This window comes from Pseudophryne corroboree, chromosome 2 (genome assembly GCF_028390025.1).
Source record: "Pseudophryne corroboree isolate aPseCor3 chromosome 2, aPseCor3.hap2, whole genome shotgun sequence".
NCBI classification, from domain to species: Eukaryota; Metazoa; Chordata; class Amphibia; order Anura; family Myobatrachidae; genus Pseudophryne; species Pseudophryne corroboree.
Genome location: NC_086445.1, coordinates 769,166,759 through 769,193,152, shown reverse-complemented (window position 1 = coordinate 769,193,152; position 26,394 = coordinate 769,166,759). Strand labels below are relative to the sequence as shown.

At 47.4% G+C, this 26,394-nt stretch overlaps 1 protein-coding gene across 2 annotated transcripts in view; it reads left to right on the top strand.

Annotated features, from left to right (window-relative positions):
- The first annotated feature begins 8,146 nt into the window (after positions 1 to 8,146).
- LOC135047970 (arylsulfatase H-like) overlaps positions 8,147 to 26,394 on the top strand; it is a 283,561-nt gene continuing 265,313 nt past the window's right edge. For both annotated transcript variants that reach the window (XM_063955490.1, XM_063955489.1), the window contains exon 1: positions 8,147 to 8,226. In XM_063955490.1, the coding sequence (XP_063811560.1) occupies positions 8,150 to 8,226 (77 nt within the window). In that variant the 5' untranslated portion in view covers positions 8,147 to 8,149. The remainder of the gene's footprint in view (positions 8,227 to 26,394) is intronic.

The following is a 26,394-nucleotide window of genomic DNA, read 5'->3' as shown; positions in this document are numbered from 1 at the left end:
GAGGATATGGGTGCTGCTGGCGCTGGGGAGGAAATTGACAAGGAGGATTCTGATGGTGAGGTGGTTTGTTTAAGTCAGGCACCCGGGGAGACACCTGTTGTCCGTGGGAGGAATATGGCCATTGACATGCCTGGTGAAAATACCAAAAAAAATCACCTCTTCAGTGTGGAAGTATTTCAACAGAAATGCGGACAACAGGTGTCAAGCCGTGTGTTGCCTTTGTCAAGCTGTAATAAGTAGGGGTTAGGACGTTAACCACCTCGGAACATTCTCCCTTATACGTCACCTGCAGCGCATTCATAATAAGTCAGTGACAAGTTCAAAAACTTTGGGCGACAGCGGAAGCAGTCCACTGACCAGTAAATCCCTTCCTCTTGTAACCAAGCTCGCGCAAACCACACCACCAACTCCCTCAGTGTCAATTTCCTCCTTACCCAGGAAAGCCAATAGTCCTGCAGGCCATGTCACTGGCAAGTCTGACGAGTCCTCTCCTGCCTGGGATTCCTCCGATGCATCCTTGAGTGTAATGCCTACTGCTGCTGGCGCTGCTGTTGTTGCTGCTGGGAGTCGATCGTCATCCCAGAGGGGAAGTCGGAAGACCACTTGTACTAATTCCAGTAAGCAATTGACTGTCCAACAGTCCTTTGCAAGGAAGATGAAATATCACAGCAGTCATCCTGTTGCAAAGCGGATAACTGAGGCCTTGACAACTATGTTGGTGTTAGACGTGCGTCCGGTATCCGCCGTTAGTTCACAGGGAACTAGACAATTTCTTGAGGTAGTGTGCCCTCTTTACCAAATACCATCTAGGTTCCACTTCTCTAGGCAGGTGATACCGAGAATGTACACGGACGTCAGAAAAAGACTCACCAGTGTCCTAAAAAATGCAGTTGTACCCAATGTCCACTTAACCACGGACATGTGGACAAGTGGAGCAGGGCAGACTCAGGACTACATGACTGTGACAGCCCACTGGGTAGATGTATTGCCTCCCGCTGCAAGAACAGCAGCGGCGGCACCAGTAGCAGCATCTCGCAAACGCCAACTCTTTCCTAGGCAGGCTACGCTTTGTATCACCGCTTTCCAGAATAGGCACACAGCTGAAAACCTCTTACGGCAACTGAGGAAGATCATCGCAGAATGGCTTACCCCAATTGGACTCTCCTGGGGATTTGTGACATCGGACAACGCCAGCAATATTGTGAGTGCATTACATCTGGGCAAATTCCAGCACGTCCCATGTTTTGCACATACCTTGAATTTGGTGGTGCAGAATTATTTAAAAAACGACAGGGGCGTGCAAGAGATGCTGTCGGTGGCCAGAAGAATTGCGGGCCACTTTCGGTGTACAGGCACCGCGTACAGAAGACTGGAGCACCACCAAAAACACCTGAACCTGCCCTGCCATCATCTGAAGCAAGAGGTGGTAATGAGGTGGAATTCAACCCTCTATATGCTTCAGAGGATGGAGGAGCAGCAAAAGGCCATTCAAGCCTATACATCTGGCCACGATATAGGCAAAGGAGGTGGAATGCACCTGTCTCAAGCGCAGTGGAGAATGATTTCAACGTTGTGCAAGGTTCTGCAACCCTTTGAACTTGCCACACGTGAAGTCAGTTCAGACACTGCCAGCCTGCGTCAGGTCATTCCCCTCATCATGCTTTTGCAGAAGAAGCTGGCGACATTGAAGGAGGAGCTAAAACAGAGCGATTCCGCTAGGCATGTGGGACTTGTGGATGGAGCCCTTAATTCGCTTAACCAGGATTCACGTGTGGTCAATATGTTGAAATCAGAGCACTACATTTTGGCCACCGTGCTCGATCCTAGATTTAAAACCTACGTTGGATCTCTCTTTCCGGCAGACACAAGTCTGCAGAGGTTCAAAGACCTGCTGGTGAGAAAATTGTCAAGTCAAGCGGAACGCGACCTGTCAACATCTCCTCCTTCACATTCTCCCGCAACTGGGGGTGCGAGGAAAAGGCTACGAATTCCGAGCCCACCCGCTGGCGGTGATGCAAGGCAGTCTGGAGCGACTGCTGATGCTGACATCAGGTCCGGACTGAAGGACCTGCCAACGATTACTGACATGTCGTCTACTGTCACTGCATATGATTCTCTCACCATTGAAAGAATGGTGGAGGCATCCAAGTAGGCACGTCAGACAGTCCGTACGTATACTGGCAGGAAAAAGAGGCAATTTGGAGGCCCTTGCAGAAACTGGCTTTATTCTACCTAAGTTGCCCTCCCTCCAGTGTGTACTCCGAAAGAGTGTTTAGTGCCGCCGCTCACCTTGTCAGCAATCGGCGTACGAGGTTACTTCCAGAAAATGTGGAGAAGATGATGTTCATTAAAATGAATTATAATCAATTCCTCCATGGAGACATTCACCAGCAGCAATTGCCTCCAGAAAGTACACGGGGATCTGAGATGGTGGATTCCAGTGGGGACGAATTAATAATCTGTGAGGAGGGGGATGTACACAGTGAAAGGGGTGATGAATCGGACGATGATGATGAGGTGGACATCTTGCCTCTGTAGAGCCAGTTTGTGCAAGGAGAGATTGCTTCTTTTTTTGTGGGGGCCCAAACCAACCAGTCATTTCAGTCACAGTCGTGTGGCAGACCCTGTCGCTGAAATGATGGGTTGGTTAAAGTGTGCATGTCCTGTTTATACAACATAAGGGTGGGTGGGAGGGCCCAAGGACAATTCCATCTTGCACCTCTTTTTTCTTTCATTTTTCTTTGCGTCATGTGCTGTTTGGGGAGTATTTTTTGGAAGGGCCATCCTGCCTGACACTGCAGTGCCACTCCTAGATGGGCCAGGTGTTTGTGTCGGCCACTAGGGTCGCTTAGCTTACTCACACAGCTACCTCATTGCGCCTCTTTTTTTCTTTGCTTCATGTGCTGTTTGGGGACTATTTTTTGGAAGGGCCATCCTGCCTGACACTGCAGTGCCACTCCTAGATGGGCCAGGTGTTTGTGTCGGCCACTAGGGTCGCTTAGCTTACTCACACAGCTACCTCATTGCGCCTCTTTTTTTCTTTGCGTCATGTGCTGTTTGGGGAGTATTTTTTGGAAGGGCCATCCTGCCTGACACTGCAGTGCCACTCCTAGATGGGCCAGGTGTTTGTGTCGGCCACTTGTGTCGCTTAGCTTAGCCATCCAGCGACCTCGGTGCAAATTTTAGGACTAAAAATAATATTGTCAGGTGTGAGGTGTTCAGAATAGACTGGAAATGAGTGTAAATTATGGTTATTGAGGTTAATAATACTATGGGATCAAAATGACCCCCAAATTCAATGATTTAAGCTGTTTTTTAGGGTTTTTTGAAAAAAACACCCGAATCCAAAACACACCCGAATCCGACCAAAAAAATTCGGTGAGGTTTTGCCAAAACGCGTTCGAACCCAAAACACGGCCGCGGAACCGAACCCAAAACCAAAACACAAAACCCGAAAAATTTCCGGTGCACATCACTAGAAACTATACCCTCTGATGAGGAGACTCAATGCATCTGTTCAGCTACACACACACACAGACAAAACTCCTAATTGTGCTGAATCTGAACACACAGGGAACCTGCAGGAATAAGAAATGCGCTGAGAATGTATGAAAACATGGCATGCTGATTCAATAGAAACAGATAACACAAGGTAATGCCCTAGCTATCTGACAGGTGAACTGCTCAGACCACACATATAGGAGACAGGCTGTAGTTACACAGAACACAAACAGGAATGAGCCATAGCAGTGGCTCATGACAGGCAAACTGCTTGTTGGCTCGCCTATGCGATTGACCCTGAATTAGGCCTAGGTAGAGTCAGGCCCTATATGCTGGTGTTTTTTTTATATATGGTACATTCTTCATAGGCACTTCTATAATGGGTGCACACGAGCCCCTGTGTCCAGGGGGGCCCACACACCACTCCCATTTATTATACTTACCACTACAGAGATTCCCATGGCGGCGCCCATTTTCTGAGTGATTTGCGCATGCACACTGGAGATGTCCCTGGAAACAAGGTGTGGGTGCCATGTTCCCAGAGACCTGTGCATGCACAGTAGACTATGGCATTATGCCAGAGTCTACTTTTTGCCCGAGAGGAGAGGACTTGCGACAGAGATTGCATGCGGGTCCCCTCCTCTCTTAAACTGCCCCTAAGCTATTTTAGTTTCCATTTAGTTTCCATTAATTTTTAAGATACTTTTCTTTTTTTATATTCTAATATTCACGGGATTTGAATAAAACGATTTTGCACTGTTATTGTATTCTTGTATTTGGACACTTTTAAGCTATTTTTATAATCATATAATAAAGGACATTAATTTTATATTGATTTGAATAGTCCTTAATGTACCGTAATGTTTTTCTCATACTGTGTGTGTGGAGAATGTGTCTCATGCAAAAAGAATTAAACCTAATCGTTCACACCCTTCCTAATAAAATAGGAGAGAAAACCACTTCCTTTGGTTATAAAAAGTAAAAACCGTGACTGCATGATGTCATAATTCCTGGCCTTATTATGCATGAAGCAATGGAGCACTACCACTGGAGGCCTCTGTCATAAAAGAAAATTTAGATTGTCTATTTGTAAAAGAAAAGAAAAAAAGCTTTGGGCTAGGTACAGATGTAGCCATGCCCATCTTTGCTGCAACATGGCTTGCTGCATGGCATGCCGGGCAGTGACCAGGCTTGAACTGGCCCACAGGGAACAGGGGAAACCCCCGGTGGGCCCCACTGCCTGGGGTCCACCTCCTACTCTAAGGTTCAGGTTCCAGACTGTGCACTTGAATTATACATTATACATATGTTACCTAATACTGGACTATGGTCAGTGGTGCAAGTAGAAAAAATGTCTTACAGGTACTGTGTGCGAGCGCCGAAGGTGCACGCGCCAGAAAATGGGTGTGGCCAAATGCCACATGGGGCGTGGCCAATGAAAATGGGGGTGTGATACACATATTGGGGGAGGGGCAGATACACATATGACCCCAATTGTGCCGGATACACGTTGCCCCACAGTGCCAGATATACATTGCCCCACAGTGCCAGATATACTTTGCCCCACAGTGCCAGATACACATTGCCTCACAGTGCCAGATACACAAATGCCCCCAGAGTGCCAGATATACATTGCCTCAGTGCCAGATACACATTGCCCCACAGTACCAGATACACAAATGTCCCCACTGTGTCAGATATACATTGCCCCACTGTGCCAGATATACATTGCCCCACAGTGCCAGATATACTTTGCCCCACAGTGCCAGATACACATTGCCTCACAGTGCCAGATACACAAATGCCCCCAGAGTGCCAGATATACATTGCCTCAGTGCCAGATACACATTGCCCCACAGTACCAGATACACAAATGTCCCCACTGTGTCAGATATACATTGCCCCACAGTGCCAGATATACTTTGCCCCACAGTGCCAGATACACATTGCCTCACAGTGCCAGATACACAAATGCCCCCAGAGTGCCAGATATACATTGCCTCAGTGCCAGATACACATTGCCCCACAGTACCAGATACACAAATGTCCCCACTGTGTCAGATATACATTGCCCCACAGTGCCAGATATACTTTGCCCCACAGTGCCAGATACACATTGCCTCACAGTGCCAGATACACAAATGCCCCCAGAGTGCCAGATATACATTGCCTCAGTGCCAGATACACATTGCCCCACAGTACCAGATACACAAATGTCCCCACTGTGTCAGATATACATTGCCCCACAGTGCCAGATATACTTTGCCCCACAGTGCCAGATACACATTGCCTCACAGTGCCAGATACACAAATGCCCCCAGAGTGCCAGATATACATTGCCTCAGTGCCAGATACACATTGCCCCACAGTACCAGATACACAAATGTCCCCACTGTGTCAGATATACATTGCCCCACTGTGCCAGATATACATTGCCCCACAGTGCCAGATATACTTTGCCCCACAGTGCCAGATACACATTGCCTCACTGTGCCAGATACACAAATGCCCCTAGAGTGCCAGATACACATTGCCCCACAGTGCCAGATACACAAATGCCCCCACTGTGTCAGATGTACATTGCCCCCCAGTGCCAGATACAGAAATGCCCCCACTGCCAGATACACATGTCCCCGCAGTGCCAGATATGGCCACAGTGTCAGATACACATGTCCCCCCAGTGCCAGATACACATGTCCCCGCAGTGCCAGATATGCCCCCAGTGCCAGATACACATGTCTCCCCAGTGCCAGATATGCTCCCAGTGCCAGGTATACATGCCCCCCCCAGTGCCAGATATGCCCCCAGTGCCAGGTATACATGCCCCCCCAGTGCCAGATATGCCCCCAGTGCCAGGTATACATGCCCCCCCAGTGCCAGATATGCCCCCAGTGCCAGGTATACATGAAGCCCCCACCCCCATCCCCTGCTGCTCACTGCTGCTGCTGTCCTATCCTGTGTGTGTGAGGGGAGGAGAGTGCAGCCTGCCCCTCAGTCTCTGGCAGGTGTGGGTGAGTTTAATTCAGCACCGATCCGTGAGCAAATTAAAGCTTGCGGTCCAGCAGCCTTTGCTGCGGTCCGCGGGCTCTGATTGGCTCACGGGCGGCGCTGATTTGAACGAAGACACTGAGGGGCAGGAGAGGCGCACGCTGCACTCTCCTCCCCTCACATCAGCGGTAGTGAGCGGCGGCACGTCGGTGTGGGTACGGCGTACCCACGGCTAAATTCTTATGGGTACGCCGTACCCACCCGTACCCGCATACTTGCACCGCTGACTATGGTGTATTTTCAACAGTGCATTGCTGTTATTAATCTGGCACATTATCATGCATGCAGCAGCTGAATTTACTGTATATATTTATAAAGGGGCCCAGACGTTGCACTTTAATGGTTAGTCAAACCAATGAGGTGACAGGCCACACACCCTCTGCAGACTGGCCACACCCCCAACATGGGCCCCTACCACTGCATTCCCCTTGTGGGCCCTACATGACCCAGTCCGACACTGGCTGTGACTATTCCCAGATTCCAAACGAAGAAAAAATCCGCACAGATCATATAGGTCATATATTCATATCAATCAGTTACTTCCCATTGTTTATAGTCAAAAACAGTTCTTAGAAGAAATTGTTAGTATTAATCATTAGTTTGGGGGTGCTCCCTGGAATAAATTAATCATATTAGAACACAGAAAGAAAAAGTATTCCACATTGGGGCACTCATCTGTAACTGGCTGTAATGATATTTCTAAATCTAGGTGCAGGACGATTCCCTCTAAAACGTAACCTTTATTATAATTAGTATAAAATACCAGTCATGGGTAGCTAATAGTGACTATTCCCAGTAGGCGATCGCTTTAATTGAGTCACAATAAATAGTCACAGCCCGATGCAGCATGCCACATAGCAGCAAGATGAGCATGGCTTCATCTTTAGGTGTCATGTGTGTTAGGTGTCATGTGTGATGTATTATTATGTAGTATTATACGTCAGTGCACCGTGGTTCTTATTAAGGTTGTTCAGAAACTTTACTGGAAACAAACTTAGGGGTGGATGTATTAACCTGGAGAAGGGAGAAAGAATTGATAAACCAGTGATAAGCGCAAGTTGATAACGCACCAGCCAGTCATTACAGATTTGAAAAATGACAGTTAGGAGCTCATTGTCTGGTGTGTTATCACCTTGCACGGGATGCGGTCAGGATGCCGCCGGACGGAATCCCGGCGGTCGAAATACCGACGCCGGAATCCCGACCGCCACAATCCCGACATATTCTCCCTCCGTGGGTGTCCACGACTCCCATAGAGGGAGAATATAATAGTGTGCCGAGCGTAGCGAGGCACCGTGCCCGCAGCGTGGCGAGCGAAGCGAGCCCGCAAGGGGCTTCGTTCCGCTCACCACCCCTGTCGGGATTGTGTGATCGGGATTCCGGCGTCGGTATTTCGACCGCCGGGATTCCGACCGGCGGCATTTAGTACTGATCCCCCTTGCACTTATCACTGCTTTATCACTTCTCCAGGCTTAATACATCTGCCCCTTGCTTACTTAGTGATGACATTCATGTGTTGCTTGTCACCTATCTCACAGACTAAAAGGGCTCAGGTTACCTCACATTCAGTAACCTTTGACAAAACATTGAAGTTCAGTTAATGAAAAGCAGTTTGAGCACAAGCATGACAGTAGTTAATGTTGCTCCTGGGCTTCCCTGCAGCAGCATAAGGAGTGGGTGAGTAATACTGTATTCTTGGCATAGTAGCTGTACTGTCCTGTACTATTGAGGGCATATTCATTCTACTATATACTGGTCCCATATGAAGGACCTTTACTATATGTGTATGTATGTGTTATAATGTATAGTGTAAGCATGGACGCTGTACTTTACACATAGATATCAGCTGTTACAACTTTCAAGGGATGGTCCCAGGTTTTTAAAGATTTGCCCCCGAAAATATTTTTCAAAATGCCCCTGTTTCTCAGTGTTGACTAACTTACATTTTCTGCATGTTAGAGGCAATTGTGTTCATGTCTTTTAATGTATGGATGTCATTATTCAGTATTATAGAGGAGAGGTTACGACAGTGTTTCCAAACTTCAGTCCTCAAGGACCCCTAACAGTGCATGTTTTACAGATCTCCTTGGTATCACAATTGAAATAATTATTTCCATCTGTGGATCTTTTAAAATTGACTGTCAGTAATGAATACATGTGCACCAACTAGGAGATCCGTAATACACGCACTGTTAGGGGCCCCTGAGGACTATAGTTGGGAAACATTGGGTTACAGTGTAAAAAAAAAATGCAGGGAAAATACTGCTGTTTCATGTAGTGAACAAATACTGGACAGTTATATTTTTACACTGAAATTTAGATCTACGGTAATTTAGGATTGACCTCTTCCCAACTTTAGAGCTCTCTGCACATTTAATACTGTACCTGCCCGACCAGTACCGCAACATGTTTTTTTTTATTTGCTTCCACTGTAACTCTGAATCAGGGCCAGTGTGCTTAGCTTCAGCAGCTCAACAGATAAATGTCCTAGGAAATTGTTTTAAAATGTTGGCTACTATCTGTATAATAGTCTCATGGGTATACTGATGGCATATGGTGCTGCTCTAAATGTTAAGATATGGAATTTCTACTGTATAAAGGGGTTTATGATGGAGGTGTACTGTATATTGTGGATAATGAGTGCAGTAATATATACTGTGAACATTGTTGTTGTTGTTGTATATATTAAGGGCTTGAAATCTGTGCACACCAAAGAACGTGATTTTGTAACCAGCGGCGGCTCCTACCTTTTTGGGTAGGGGGGCTGTCGCTGTCCATGTCAGAGAGCGAGATAGCCTCCCCCAGCCTGTGCAATGGATATGTCGGGCACCAGGACCAGCACATGCACACAAGCAGTGGCTTGAGTGTGCATGTGCAAACCACTGGCTTCTATGGACTGCATCAGCTGCAGCCTATAGTAGCCGAATTGGGCTGACAATCAGGCAGGGAGTGTCTTCAAACAGGAAGCCTGCTCCCTGCTAATTGCATCTGGGTCTGGTAGTCCCAGAGGGAGAAAACACCTCCCAATGGGACTGTCTGTCTTGCGGGTGACTGGCTGATAGGACTTCCAATAGAAGTCGCTGCCTGTCTCAGTGAAGCAACTGAGCCAGTGCAGTCGAAAAGACTTTCAACAGGCTCAGCTGAGCTCAGTGAAGTGGCGGATTTTACATTCCTGCAGACCATAGCTAAAATCCACCACTGATTGGAACCCATACTCATACCTCCCAACATGACCCTCTCTAGGAGGGACACAATGCTCTGCTTCTGGACTTTTCTCTTAATTTATGATTGCCGGCATCTGTTTTGAACAGGTTAATGGATAGGAAAGGTGTTTCAGCACAGGTGATAGCATTCATAAATTAAGAGGGAAGTCCAGGAGCAGAGCATTCTGTCCCTCCTGGAGAGGGTCATGTTGGGAGGCATGCATATTACACTGCTCAAAAAAATAAAGGGAACACTAAAATAACACATCCTAGATCTGAATGAATGAAATATTCTTATTAAATACTTTGTTCTTTACATAGTTGAATTTGCTGACAACAAAACCACACAAAAATTGTCAATGGAAATCAAATTTATTAACCCATGGAGGTCTGGATTTGGAGTCACCCTCAAAATTAAAGTGGAAAAACACACTACAGGCTAATCCAACTTTGATGTAATGCCCTTAAAACAAGTCAAAATGAGGCTCAGTAGTGTGTGTGGCCTCCACGTGCCTGTATGACCTCCCTACAACGCCTGGGCATGCTCCTGATGAGGTGGCGGATGGTCTCCTGAGGGATCACCTCCCAGACCTGGACTAAAGCATCCGCCAACTCCTGGACAGTCTGTGGTGCAATGTGGCATTGGTGGATGGAGCGAGACATGATGTCCCAGATGTGCTCAATTGGATTCAGGTCTGGGGAACGGGCGGGCCAGTCCATAGCATCAATGCCTTCGTCTTGCAGGAACTGCTGACACATTCCAGCCACATGAAGTCTAGCATTGTCTTGCATTAGGAGGAACCCAGGGCCAACCGCACCAGCATATGGTCTCACAAGGGTCCGGAGGATCTCATCTCGGTACCTAATGGCAGTCAGGCTACCTCTGGCGGGCACATGGAGGGCTGTGCAGCCCCCCAAAGAAATACCACCCCACACCATTACTGACCCACTGCCAAACCGTTCATGCTGGAGGATGTTGCAGGCAGTAGAACGTTCTCCTTGGCGTCTCCAGACTCTGTCACATCTGTCACATGTGCTCAGTGAGAACTGAGAACATGCTTTCATCTGTGAAGAGCACAGGGCGCCAGTGGCGACTTTGACAATCTTGGTGTTCTCTGGAAAATGGCAAACGTCCTGCACGGTGTTGGGCTGTAAGCTCAACCCCTACCTATGGGCGTCGGGCCCTCATACCACCCTCATGGAGTCTGTTTCTGATCGTTTGAGTAGACACATGCACATTTGTGGCTTGCTGGAGGTCATTTTGCAGGGCTCTGGCAGGGCTCCTCCTGTTCCTCCTTGCACAAAGGCGGAGGTAGCGGTCCTGCTGCTGGGTTGTTGCCCTCCTATGGCCTCCTCCACGTCTCCTGATGTACTGGCCTGTCTCCTGGTAGCGCCTCCATGCTCTGGACACTACGCTGACAGACACAGCAAACCTTCTTGCCACAGCTCGCATTGATGTGCCATCCTGGATGAGCTGCACTACCTGAGCCACTTGTGTGGGTTGTATGGAGGTCATACAGGCACGTGGAGGCCACACACACTACTGAGCCTCATTTTGACTTGTTTTAAGGACATTACATCAAAGTTGGATCAGCCTGTAGTGTGTTTTTCCACTTTAATTTTGAGGGTGACTCCAAATCCAGACCTCCATGGGTTAATAAATTTGATTTCCATTGATAATTTTTGTGTGATTTTGTTGTCAGCACATTCAACTATGTCAAGAACAAAGTATTTAATAAGAATATTTAATTCATTCAGATCTAGGATGTGTTATTTTAGTGTTCCCTTTATTTTTTTGAGCAGTGTATATACTGAGGGCATTAGAGCTGTTCTGTACACTGATTGTCTACAAATTAACCTTTCCAGCTCATTGAACTTAATTAGCATTACAGCTAACTATATTGTACAATTTCACCTTTGTATGTTCTTATTTATTTTATTTATTTTTATTTGGAGTACTGCAGGAAAGAAGATTGTTATTCGATTTTTAAAGGGGTATACAATAGGGATGAGCGGGTTTGGTTCCCTGAGAAATGAACCTGCCCGAACTTGGGGATCTGAGCCGAACCCGAGTCAGGCTCGGATCTCCCTGCCTGACTCGGATCCCCATTCGAGGCAAAACCTCAGGATCCCACTGTCGGATCCTGAGGTTTTGCCTCTAATGCCGGTCTCCATAGTAACCTATGGAGGACAGCTGATTGGCTCAGAGAGCTTTCTCTCATGGCTCTCTGCAAACCAGCGTCTCCCCATAGGTTACGATGGGCAAGAGGGATGCCCCCACAGCGCTAATAATGTTGCTGCCTGTGCTGCTGACACCGCCGATGACACTGCCGCCCGCACTGCTGACACTCCCACACTACTGGCACCAGTGCACTGGGGGCACTCCCGCACCGTCAACATTGCCGGCACCCCTGCACTGAGGACACTGCCGACACTCCAGCACTGTGGACACCTCTAGTACTCCGACACTGCCGGCACCACTGCACTGAGGACACCACTGGCACCCCTGCACTGCCGGCACCACCACACTAAGGACACTGTCGACACTCCTGCACTGAGGACATCTCCAGCACGCCTACACTGCCGGCACCACCGCACTGGTGACACCGCTGGCACCCCTGCACTGCTGGCACCACCGCACTGAGGACACTGCCAGCACTCCTGCCCTGAGGATACCTCCAGCACTGCCGGCACCACCGCACTGAGTACACCACTGGCACACCTGCACTTCCAACACTGACGGCACCACCACACTGAGGACACCACTGGCACCCCTGCACTGAGGACACTGCCGATACTACCGCACTGAGGACACTGCTGGCACCCCTGCTCTGCTGCACTGAGGACACCACTGACACCTCTGCACTGCTGACACTATCACTCTAAAGGGCCCTACACATTGGGCGATCCACCGCCGAGCTGCCCGACGGCGGATACGGCCGACGGGTGACCCGGCGGCGGAGGGGCTGTGACAGGGGGAGTGAAGTTTCTTGCCCAAGGAGCTTGGGCACTGCGGTGAATATCCTTCATTTTAGTGTGGGATACGGTCATTACCTCAGGCAGTACTTTTCCAATATAACATAACCCTTCTGAGTTTGGGGCAAGCCACTTATACGCCTTCCTCCCGCATATGAAATATGCATCATCGGGGAGAACATATGGGACGGAGTGTGACATAACCATATTACAAATTTTCCATATGAAATCTCCTAACCCTAATTCTCCCATCTGTTTAGTACACGTATCTGTTTGTACGATATGTGCACAGTATCCTGGTGATACTTCTCCAACTCTCATGATCCTACTTCCTAAGGTATACCTATATCGGAAATATTTTCCACTACCGGCTATGTGGCGTATAAGTTCTGTATCTGTAGGCATTCTATCGGCTCTGTATGAAAAGGTCATGGTTTGGTTGTTCCATGACACTTCCCAATTTCCCGGCTTTCGGGGATTGGAAATGTTAAAACATACTAGGGATCTATCCACATGATATTGGTGGAGCTTCAAACTAGGAGGACTGGAGATATTAAACCTCCTGTCCACCGGCCTCCCACCACTTAGCTCAAGTACCTCCCCTATAGTTAGAGGGAATGGTACTAACCCTGATTTGCTATGGCCTTGAGGTACTTGAGAGCATACCCAACAATCTGTCTGATTTAACACTTTACCCACTAAGGAGTGATAGTCACTCAATGGATGCCGGTCCATGTGGATATTAAAACTGGATTGGCATTTCTTGATACACCCATCCTCAACTACACTGTCACAGAGTCTACAGATACAGTTCTCTTCCGCTAACAATCCTTCACAATTCCTTCTATTGTCAATGCTACCAGATCGTTTTCTGATACTCGCCTTTACTCTGTGATTATGTTGTTCTTGGAAATCTACGCCTCCATCTCTGTCATCAGAACCCATTCCAGAACCTCTCTCGACCTCCATGGTACTCTCGCCGGAACAGACTGCTCTGGTCAACATCATGGTCAACAGGAAAATCCGGATCACAGTCTCTTGGGGCAAGTCCATCTTATAGGAGGAAATGGAGAAGAATGAGAAGGGGGAAAGAAATAATTGAGGGAGATGGGATGGGAAGTGGAGAAAACAATAAAAGGGAACAGGGAATCGACAACTGCCTCCGATCTTATTATTCTCAATGCTCAGGTGCCGTCTCAGTCCTCCTGAAACAGACACTCCAGTGATACAACTTCCTCTACCGTCTGTTCTTTATCACGGGACCTCTCTGGATCAGCAACCTTCTTACAATGGGACGAATGAACCCAAGTCTCTCTCTCGGCAACCTTCAATGCTGTCGTGCTAATCAATAAGACTTGGTATGGTCCTTCCCATCTGTCAATAAGGCAACCTGAGCGTAGAAAATTCCGTATCATTACATAATCCCCAGGTTCAATGTCATGACAATTACTATCTGGCAGATCAGGAATCACTAGCTTCAAATTATCATTCTGATTCCTTAGCTGTTTACTCATCTTAACCAAATACTTTACAGTCACTTCATTGTTACACTTCAAATCATCCTGAGGGTTAATCATAACATGCGGTTGTCGACCGAACAGAATTTCAAAAGGGGACAGATTAAGAGGGGACCTGGGAGTGGTTCTGATGCTGTATAATACAATGGGTAAAGCTTCTGGCCATGTCAATCCTGTTTCTGCCATAACTTTGCTCAATTTATTTTTAATAGTGCTGTTCACTCTTTCTACCTTCGCACTCGCCTGGGGGCGGTACGGAGTGTGCAGCTTACTATCAATTCCCATCAACTTACACATTCCTTGAAAGACATCACCTGTAAAATGGGTACCCCTATCACTTTCAATTATTCTAGGGATACCGTATCTACACACAAATTCCTGTACAATTTTCTTAGCAGTAAACATTGCGGTATTTGTGGCCGCAGGAAATGCTTCGACCCAATTTGAAAACACATCTATACAAACTAGTACATACTTCAAATTTCGACAAGGGGGTAATTGTATGAAATCAATTTGTATCACCTGAAAAGGGCCGCCTGTAGGTGGGATATGAGATGGTTCTGTTGGTATTGCCTTTCCGATATTCTTCCTCAAGCAGGTGAGGCATGTCATTGCCCTCTTTCCCGCATGGGAAGAAAATCCTGGGGCACACCAATATGCTCTTACCAACTTGCACATCCCTTCCTTGCCCAGATGAGTCAGCCCATGTGCTGCTTCCGCTAAACTTGGAAGGTATGCTCTGGGTGCCACTGGTTTACCCTGCCCATCTGTCCAGAGTCCTGAGGACTCCTGGCCATATCCTTTTGCCCTCCAAACTGCCTTTTCCTGTGTGGAACACAAATTTTACATTTCACACAATTTCTGTGTGTTGACGGTATTAAATACCATCAGTTGTGTGGTGTCTGTCTGTCTGGGGGTACCAGCTGCTAACTTAGCAGCTTCGTCTACTCGGCTGTTACCAAGTGATACCGGGTCTTGGCTATATGTATGTGCTTTACACTTGATAACAGCCACTCTGTCAGGTTCCTGTATCGCTGTTAGAAGCCTTTTGATGTGAGCTGCATGCGCTACCGGTGTACCAGCTGCCGTCATGAAATTTCTGAGGCGCTATAGGGCTCCGAAATCATGGACTACCCCGAAAGCGTATCTAGAGTCGGTATAGATATTGGCAGTTTTGCCCTTAGCCAATTCACATGCTCTGGTTAGGGCAACCAGTTCAGCAACCTGGGCTGAGTGAGGTGGGCCTAGCGGTTCTGCTTCTATGGTGCCTTGGTCATCTACGACTGCGTATCCAGTACACAAGTCTCCCGAGTCCGTCTGTCTGTGACAACTACCGTCAGTGTAGAAAGTAAGATCTACATCTTCCAGTGGGTTGTCACTGATGTCAGGCCTTGCCGTGAAATTTTGGGTCAAATATTCCATACAATCATGTGAGTCAGTGTCTGTACCAAATCCTCCTTCACCATCACTCTCATCCCCCACACTTTGTGCCTGTCCAGGCACACCTGGGAGATACGTTGCTGGATTTAGTGCACTGCATCTCTTTATGGTGATGTTTACAGGGGCCATTAGTGCTAATTCCCACCTTGTAAACCGTGCGGATGAGACATGTCTGGTTTGAGCAGAATTTAGTAAGGCTGACACTGCATGAGGTGTATGGATTGTGAGATTGTGTCCTAGCACTACATCTTCGCTTTTCGTTACTAGCAATACTATCGCAGCGACACTTCGCAAGCATGTGGGGAGGGATCGCGCTACCGTATCTAGCTGAGCGCTGTAGTATGCTACCGGCCTGCTGGCATCACCGTGCTTTTGGGTTAAGACGCCTGCCATGCAAACAGCACTTTCTGTTCCGTACAGCTCAAAGGGTTTCCCATAGTCTGGCATACCTAATGCTGGTGCCTGCGTTAGGCACTGTTTAAGTCTCTCAAATGCCATCTCGGATTCGTCTGTATGCGAAATCCGATCAGGTTTGTTTGATGAGACCATCTCCTGCAAAGGTAATGCTAGAATGGAAAAACCTGGGATCCAGTTACGGCAATACCCACACATTCCTAAAAATGTTCTGATCTGTTGCTGAGTTTGTGGCAGTATCATGTCTCGAATTGCTTGAATTCTATCAGCGGTCAGGTGTCTCAGTCCTTGTGTCAGACAGTGTCCCAGATATTTTACTTTAGTCTGGCATAATTGCAACTTGTCTTTGGAAACCTTGTGTCCTGTGTCTGAAAGATGAAACAGGAGCTGTTTCGTATCTTTCAGGGACGCTTCCAGTGAATCTGAACATAGTAGTAAATCATCCACATACTGGATCAATACTGATCCACTCCCTGGTTGGAAAGACTGTAAACAATCATGCAAAGCCTGTGAAAATATACTTGGACTGTCTATGAAACCTTGTGGTAATCGAGTCCATGTGTATTGGACTCCTCTGTATGTGAATGCAAACAAATATTGGCTGTCAGGGTGCAGAGGTACCGAGAAGAAGGCGGAGCAGAGGTCAATAACAGTGAAAAATTTCGCAGTGGGAGGGATTTGCATAAGGATGACAGCTGGATTTGGCACTACGGGGAACTGACTCTCAACTATTTTGTTAATCCCCCTTAGATCCTGCACTAGTCTGTAACCCCTCCCCCCACTCTTTTTCACAGGGAAGATGGGACTATTGGCAGTGCTGGATGTTCTTACGAGAATGCCCTGTTGTAGCAAGCGCTCTATTACGGGGTATACTCCTAACTCCACCTCTGGCTTCAGAGGGTATTGTGGGATTTTTGGAGCTATCCTACCATCTTTTACTTGCACAACTACTGGAGCTACGTTTGCCATTAATCCAGTGTCTTGTCCATCTTTAGTCCAAAGTGACTCTGGTATTTGGGATGTCATTTCTTCTACCTGGGATGAACTCCTATTTATCATAATGGTATGTGACATTAATTTTGATGGGGAGTCTAGCATGTCTCGTACTTCCTGAGCGTGATTCTCAGGTATGTCTAAGAATACACCTTCAGGAGTACAATAAATGACACACCCCATTTTACACAATAAATCTCTTCCCAGGAGATTAGTCGGTGCCGATGCAGCCAGCAAAAAGGAATGCTTGGTATGCAAGGGCCCTATTGTAATCTCTGCTGGTTTGCTAACAGGGTAGTGCTGTACTACTCCCGTTACTCCCATGGCTGGAATTGTCTTACCAGTGGTTCTCATGCCCACTGTCGAATTTATCACTGATTTGGCCGCCACCGTATCTACAAGGAAATTTAATGTTTTACCAGCTACATCAATTGTGATCTCGGGTTCACTTCCAAGACTTGCAATCAATTTCACTGGCTGCAGATTACAGGTGTGGCCACACCCCTATTGGGTATGGTGACCTCCCTGAATCGCGCTGGCAGCAATTACTTGTGGTGGGGGTAGATGGGAACTATCAGAGATTTGCCAGTCTCTTCTTGGGGGATACCTTTTTGTTTCCCCTGCATGTGGCTCATAGCTCCGCCCTTTCGGTCCTTGATCCCAATGTCTCGTATCAGGTCGTTGTCTAGGGGATTGATATGAATTTTGTATTTGTCTTGCTTTACAATCACGTGACATGTGTCCCTCTCTGTGACAACTATAACATTTTATACCTCTTGACTTACCCACAGGGGTCACAGTTCTGGGCTGAGGTGGCCGGGTAGTGAGGGCCTGTATGCTTACAGCCATTAACTTATCACTCTGTGACTCCCTGTGTCTGATGATATTCCGATCATGCCCTGCAGCAGCCTCTCCCAATGCATCCACCGACATACCTCTCCAATCAGGCCTAGTGGTTTGTATTCTATTCCTTAAAACCTCCTTTAGACCATCCATTAATACTGAAACAGCTACTTCCCTGTGGTGTACATTAGTTTTAATGTCATCTATACCAGTGTACCTAGCCATATCCTGCAGAGCCCGGTGAAAATACTCTGGTGTGGATTCACCTTCTTTTTGTTTTATTGTAAAGATTTTATTCCACTTTACTACTGCAGGAAAATATACCCCTAACTGTAAGTTGATTCTTTTTACATTATCCTGATTATACTCGTCTGTTAGTGGTACTTCCTCATCTAACTTGCAATCAGCAATAAACTTTAACGGATCAACACTGGGGGGTAAACATGCCCTCAAAACTGTCCTCCAATCTTTGTTATTTGGCTCTGCAGAATTTCCTAGCTCCCTAATATACTTTTGACATGCAACTAAATCTTTCCTAGGATCAGGGAATTCAGACATCATTGATCTTAATTCTGCTCGGGAAAAGGGACAGTGCATGGCGATGTTTCTGACAGGAGTTGCTCCTGAAGCTTCAGTTTTCCCATTTGGCACTGCTATTACCCTAACGGGATTAAGTCCAATAACATCATTCTGAGTAGATTCTACAACATATGGTGAAATGGTTTCAGCATAGTGTATGGTGCCGTACTTACCAGTCGATACGACCTCACCTGTCCCTCCGCTAGGGGCCTTTGCTACTAATCTTACGGGTTGGGTTGTGCCCACTGCTGTTTCTGATATGGTGGCTGCTAGGGAGAGTGCTGATATTGTTGTGGGCTCATCCTCTTGGTCACAATCCTGGGGAAAGTTCAAAACAGGGTACAACTTGCACGGATTAGTGTTAGCATTAATTACTTTGGTTACATTATCCTTAACTTCTACACATTTAACATAACCCTGAGTGCCATTCTCTGCAACCAATTTCTCTCCAGGTATGTACGGTGGTGGGGGTGCAGTGGCTATCAGTTTCCTGATAGGGTTAGATCCAGTAGCTTGCGCCAACCCCCTTTGTATTTCACCTTCCTGTTTCCACAATGTTAAATAATCATAATGTCTAATACGCCTTTTTGAAGATTTAATCAGGCAAACTCTTCTCCTTAAATTCTGTAACACTTCTGGGTTAAAACTACCTACCCGGGGAAACTTTTCCCCGTCATGCACAGTCATCCTTTCCCATTCATTGCACAACATTTCTGTGTGATGACCATATTTCTCACACATGATATACCTTGCCGACCCGATTGGTCGGTTTACCAAATCAACCTGAACCTGGGTTGATCGCCCCTTACCTGAACAACTGGCCCCCATCTCTGCAGGTGCTGCTTTCACTACCTCTGACTTCAAATCAGGGTCTTCGGCAACCCTTACAAAAACCAAGATGCTCGGGGTAAAGCTGCGGTGGGGGTTTTGCAACGAGGTCCGCCCACTTAACTCCGCCCACGCTGGCCAATACGGCGACCAAAGTTCCCAGAGGTTCCGTACCCAACCTAGGGCACCTAAGTACGTCTACTTGCTCGGGCGTGTGGGAGTGTCTTACCCTCCCCAGCAAGTATCAGTCGCTGGAATGTCCCTGAGTGATCAGGCTACTTCCCTTAAAATAAAAAAAATTACACAAATCACGTTAACAATGTGCAAGTAGCGTTCTTCTGAATTCAAGACACGCTAATGCACACAATCACATGCGGTACAATCGTATCTGCACATAAGCAACTAATCTTATGTGCGGAACGATCAGTGGAATCGAAAATTTCGGCTGCGAATTCCTTCAGCAATGAGCTTCTTTGGCCTATATGGGTCTCGCACCAACCCTCTTCGGTTGTGCTCTCTACTTTTAGTCTGCTGTACCTGAACCTCCTGGTCCTTGACCTCCTGGTCTGTTATGTACAGCAGACTCTACTGCTCATAAATATGTCGAGATTAACAAGGGACGCCTCCCAAGCCACCCACGCTATCACTCTCGCTGGTGTACCTCTTTCTACTGGCCTATGGTTCCCACTTCCGTAATAAAAGAGAAATCTTATATATACACACTCTTACATTCGAACACTCTTATTTCTGTACAGAATTCCTTTCATTCAGTAATAGTCTAACCCAGAAGAATTACAACAGAGAAAGTCTTTTTCTTTTAACTTTAAACTTTTGGATTTGAGATAGATTTGCGTTATTTTCGCGTTACTTCCTTATCGCCTATTAAAACGATACTCTCGTGCGGTTTGTATTATTTTGTGGGCGTATCCGTACGCTCCGTTGCGTAATATACGCTCCGTGCGTCGACCCTTGTGTTGCGCACGCCCTGCCCTTGTAAGGACACGTGTACGCAAACCAAGTACGTCCACAGTAACACACTACACGTTTATCAATATGAATGATCTTTAACAGTAATCCTTCACTGGACACCACTCAAATCTCCCTTGTATTCTAGGCGAGATTGTGTGCGTGCCTTTTACAATTATTCCCTTAAATATTTATCCTTTAACTATTAATAACAACAAATGTCTCAACACGTTATCACTAGTGTGTGGCAATCAGGAGAATGAGGTACGGGCAAATAATCCTAAACAAGGAATACAGGTGTGTGTGCTTATGCGTACGTTCGCAAAACAGAAACTAAACAGGTTTTAAAAGACAATAACGTACTGTTCCTACCTTTTGGTTCCGGATTCCTTCAGCACTCCTTACTACGCGAAGCAGACGCTTATCTGGTCAGCACTACGAGGAATATTACCTCCCGCCTTTTGCTGATCGATAATGTCTGCTGAAATTACCTAGTGCAGATATGTGAAGAGCGGGCAAGTCCCCAATTGTAAAAGCCTATTATATATCCTATATAATACACGCTAAAAGGTTAAAAGACTCAGTACGCTATTAGAGTAAGTGGTACCGTAAGGGTACGTACTCAGCGTAGCGGACGCTTAGCCGTGGACGAGACGCACGAGCGGCACGTTCGCTCACGGCTTAATGCGTACAGGCAAGCACGCTATAGGCTGCCGACTAACGTAATGATACGCTATCAGTGTAGCGGACGCTCGAGACCACGAGGAGATCACGAGCGGCGCTGACGCTCACAGAGTTAAAACTTTGTAACAATACCATAAACAATGTACTTAAATTGTAAACCTTTGTGCAGTGATAAGGTGTAAATGCAACACAGTGCAACCTTGTTAGTTAGAAAGCTGTATGAGCGATTCTTACGCTCTGAGAACCCTTTAGCAATATAATAAAAACTCAAATACCGGTCTAAGGGTCTAACACCTTTTAAGGGAATGAATGAACGTTCAATTGCAAAAGAATACACAGTACAAGTTATACACTACCAAACTAACATAAAATACCTAACCGAATTACTACACGTTAAAATACAACAAAGACACAATTACATTTAAGGGGGGAAGGAGAGAGAGAATGGCTTATAACAAATAGGAGATAAATATGGTTGCAGAGAGCTTACGCACAAGGGGAACAATCGCAAGCGCCTTTCTGGATATCCAGCTCCCGATTATCAGTGATGAGAACCGTTGAGAAGAGTAGAGAGCTGGCCCAGATCGGCTTGTCTTTATATACACTTACACAGTACAATGGTCCCTACATTCTTATTGTTCATTGGACACAGGAATTCGTCTCTGCATTATAACAAAAGGTCATAGGTTGGTTCATACAGGTGGGCTGTGACTATTTCAAACTGCTCAGGTGGGAGGGAAACTGGGTTTCCCGCCGCATGGGTAATAAAGTGCAAATATAGTAAATGTCCATAAACTTCTTATGTCCATAACTATACGCACGAGCGAGTAATCTGCTTCAAACCAACACCGGAATATTGCTAATTATATTCTCTTCCGATGGATACTAAACACCACTGTGTAACCCCTGTCTGACCCTTCGTATCAAACAAAGAGGAATCTCTTTGTCCCCGAACATGCTATATTAACTAAACTTTCAGATTCTATCAAAGGGACCATAATCTACAAAATACATTATATGACTAAATTATGTTATGATTGAGTCGCCCGCTAGACGCACACAAACTCTACCGTAAATGCACATACCGCGCGCCTGCGAGTGCACGCGACCGCGAGTATACGCACGCACGGGAGAGCTCATGCTCGTGCAGCGGGCACACGCATGAGGTGCATATATGGCAATGTGCAGCGTGATATTTTTCTGACTTTGACAGGGCAGATATAACATGTGCAGAGAGAGTTAGATTTGGGTGGGGTGTGATCAAAATAAATTAATCCGCCCAAATCTAACTCTCTCTGCAAATGTTATATCTGCCACACCTGCAGTGCACATGTGCCCTCATTCCGAGTTGTTCGCTCGCTAGCTGCTTTTAGCAGCATTGCACATGCTAGGCCGCCACCCTCTGGGAGTGTATCTTAGCTTAGCAGAATAGCGAACAAAAGATTTAGCAGAATTGCTACTAAATAATTCTTTGCAGTTTCTGAGTAGCTTCAGACCTACTCACAGATTGCGATCAGCCCAGACCGTTTAGTTCCTGGTTTGACGTCACAAACACGCCCTGCGTTCGGCCAGCCACTCCCCCGTTTTTCCAGACACTCCCACGTTTTTCCCTGACACGCCTGCGTTTTTTAGCACAGTCCCGGAAAATGCTCAGTTACCACCCAGAAACGCCCCTTGCCTGTCAATCACTCACCGATCAGCAGTGCGACTGAAAAGCGCCGCAGGATCAACAGCAAAACTGCTAAGTGTTTAGTTAAATAACTAAGCGCATGCGCGCTGCGTACCATGCGCATGCGCACTTAGCAGCAAATCGCAGCATAGCGAAAATCGGCAACGAATGAACAACTCGGAATGACCACCATGGTTTTGCCCAACTGCTAACAAATTTGCTGCTGCGATCAACTCTAAATTACCTCCTGTATCCGACCTTTCACTGTAGCAAACGCACTCTATATCCAACCCGCACTCCGACCTGCACTGAATCTCGTACTGTATCCGACCTTGCATTATAGCCAACGTGCACTATATCCAACCCACACTCCAACCTGCACTGTATCCAACCCGCACTCCAACCTGCACTGTGTCCAACCTGCACTGTAATCTGCTCTGTATCCGACACACACTGTATCCAGCCCGCACTGTATGCGATCTGCACTATGGGGGTAATTCAGAACTGATCGCTAGGCTGCATTTTCGTGCAGCCTGCGATCAGGTCTGAAATGCGTATGCACCGCAATTCGGTCGCGTCGGTCCGCAGCGACGGACAGCAACGGGATGGTGTGAGAAAAAGGGATCACACGAGCAATCGCAAGGTGACTGACAGGAAGAGGCCGTTTGTGGGTGGCAACTGACCATTTTAGAGGAGTGTCTGGAAAAACGCAGGAGGGACCAGGTCTTTGGAGGGAGTGTTTCTGATGTCAGCTCCAGCCCCGATCATCACACTGGAAGAATAAGTCCTGGGTTGTGCAGCTCTCCTGCACATGCGATAGCACCCCTGCCCAGCGATTTCACCCTCCCCCTGTAAGCGGCAACTACCTGATCGCAGGCATGCAAAAAAAAGCACTTTAGCGATCAGGTCTGAATTAGGCCCTATATACAACCCGCAATAAATTTCACCTGCACTGTATCCGACCTGCCCTGTATCCACCTGCACTGTATCTGACCCACACTGTAACCTGCGTTGTATCCGACCCGCTTTGTATCCAGCCTGCCCTGTGTCCGACCTGCCCTGTATCCACCTGCACTGAATCTGACCCACACTGTAACCTGCATTGTATCGACCCGCTTTGTATCCAATCTGCACTGTGTCTGATCCACACTGTATCCACCTGCACTGTATCTGACCCACACTGTAACCTGCATTGTATCGACCCGCTTTGTATCCAACCTGCACTGTGTCCGACCTGCCCTCTATCCCCCTGCACTGTATCTGACCCACACTGTAACCTGCATTGTATCCGACCCGCTTTGTATCCAACCTGCCCTGTGTCCGACCTGCCCTGTATCCACCTGCACTGTATCTGACCCACACTGTAACCTGCATTGTATCGACCCACTTTGTATCCAATCTGCACTGTGTCTGATCCGCACTGTATCCACCTGCACTGTATCTGACCTGCCCTGTATCCACCTGCACTGTATCTGACCTGCCCTGTATCCACCTGCACTGTATCTGACCCACACTGTAACCTGCATTGTATCGACCCACTTTGTATCCAACCTGAACTGTGTCTGACCTGCTCTGTATCCACCTGCACTGTATCTGAGCCACACTGTAACCTGCATTGTATCCGACCCGCTTTGTATCCAATCTGCACTGTGTCTGATCCGCACTGTATCCAACCAGCACTGTAACCTGGTCAGTATTTCACTGTGTGTCCCAAAGTATTCCGCACTGTACTACACAGGTACGGAATGTTGTTTTTTTGTGATTGGGGAGATTTTGGGGAGCTGATCGGAGCTTTACATGGGCACAGAGTGCCAGTAATCAGTGACCCAGAGCCCCCAGGAGAGAGGTACATGCTGGACACTGAAAATAGGCATGTGCTGGGGACATGTACACTTGTGTAGGGGGCATCAATGTCTGCTGCTGCTTATTTACACATTGGGGTATATTTACTAAGGTCCCGATTTTGACCGAGATGACGTTTTTTCTTCAAAGTGTCATTTCGGGAATTTACTAAGCAAAAATCTCGGCAGTGATGAGGGCATTCGTAATATTTTGGAAGTCCTAGGAAAAAATTACGAGTCAATACACCATCGGTCAAATACGCCTACAATTTGGTAGAAATCAGTAATTTACTAAAAAGTGCAAATCACAAACACTGCCGACAATAGCCAAAAACTGCCGTGCTGAAATACAAATCGTGAAAAAGTGCTAAAAAAAAACAGACCTGCTTTTTTATCCCGTGTTTGGATAGGCATGCACGGATCCATGAGATCCGTGCATGTTTTTCAGTGGGAAGGGGTGGGAAAGTGTTATTTAAAAAAAAAAATGCGTGGGGTCCCCCCTCCTAAGCCAAACCAGCCTCGGGCTCTTTGAGCCGGCCCTGGTTGCAAAAATATGGGGGGGGAAATGTCAGGGGTTCCCCCATATTTAAACAACCAGCACCAGGCTCTGCGCCTGGTCCTGGTTCCAAAAATACGGGGGACAAAATGCGTAGGGGTCTCCCGTATTTCTGAAACCAGCACCGGGCTCCACTAGCCAGATACATAATGCCACAGCCGGGGGACACTTTTATATAGGTCCCGGCGGCCCTGGCATTACATAACCAACTAGTCACCCCAGGCCGAGGTACCCTGGAGGAGTGGGGACCCCTTCAATCAAGGGGTCCCCCCCTCCAGCCACCCAAGGACCAGGGGTGAAGCCCGAGGCTGTCCCCCCCATCCAAGGGCTGCGGATGGGAGACTGATAGCCGTTTTGTCAAAAAATTAATATTGTTTTTAGTAGCAGTACTACAAGTCCCAGCAAGCCTGGGAACTTTGTGGTCAGCGGTTGACCGAAAGTAACCTCACCGCTGACCACAAAGTTCCCACCATTGGTTACAATGGAGCGCATAGGCTAGGGGTGGGCAATTATTTCAGCTGAGGGGCCACTTGACACTTTCCTATCAGTTTTCGAGGGCTGCACACAAAATAGCAGCTCCCCTATGTGCCAAAAATATAGGGACGTGGCTTCATGGGGAAGGGGTGTGGCCAAAAAAGAATACAAATTCATTTTAGGCTGCACAATAGTCTCCATTATTCAAATTACGCCACACAGTAGCGCCACTTACACACACTACTCCAGGTAGAGCCCCTGTCACACATTACGCCAGGTAGAGCTCTCTTTTACACATTACAGCAGGTAGAGCCCCCTTTTACACATTACGGAAGGTAGAGCCCCCTTTTACACATTACGGCAGGTAGAGTCCCCTTTTACACATTAACATTTTATTTGGGATAATCATTGCACAGCAAGCAAATTATCCAGTTTCTTATGGCCCCTGGGGAAAGGTGTGACACAGTGACAGAACACAGGGGGTGGGACACGGTGATGGAACACAGGGTATGACACGGTGACAGAACATGGGGGGGGGTGACACGGTGACAGAACGCGGGGGGGGTAACACAGTGACAGAACGCGGGGGGGTGACACAGTGACAGAACGCGGGGGGTGACACAGTGACAGAACGCGGGGGGTGACACAGTGACAGAACGCGGGGGGGGGTGACACAGTGACAGATCGCGGGGGGGGTGACACAGTGACAGATCGCGGGGGGGGGGGTGACACAGTGACAGATCGCGGGGGGGGGTGACAGTGACAGAACACGGGGGGGTGACACAGTGACAGAACACGGGGGGGGTGACACAGTGACAGAACACGGGGGGGTGACAGTGACAGAACACGGGGGGGTGACACA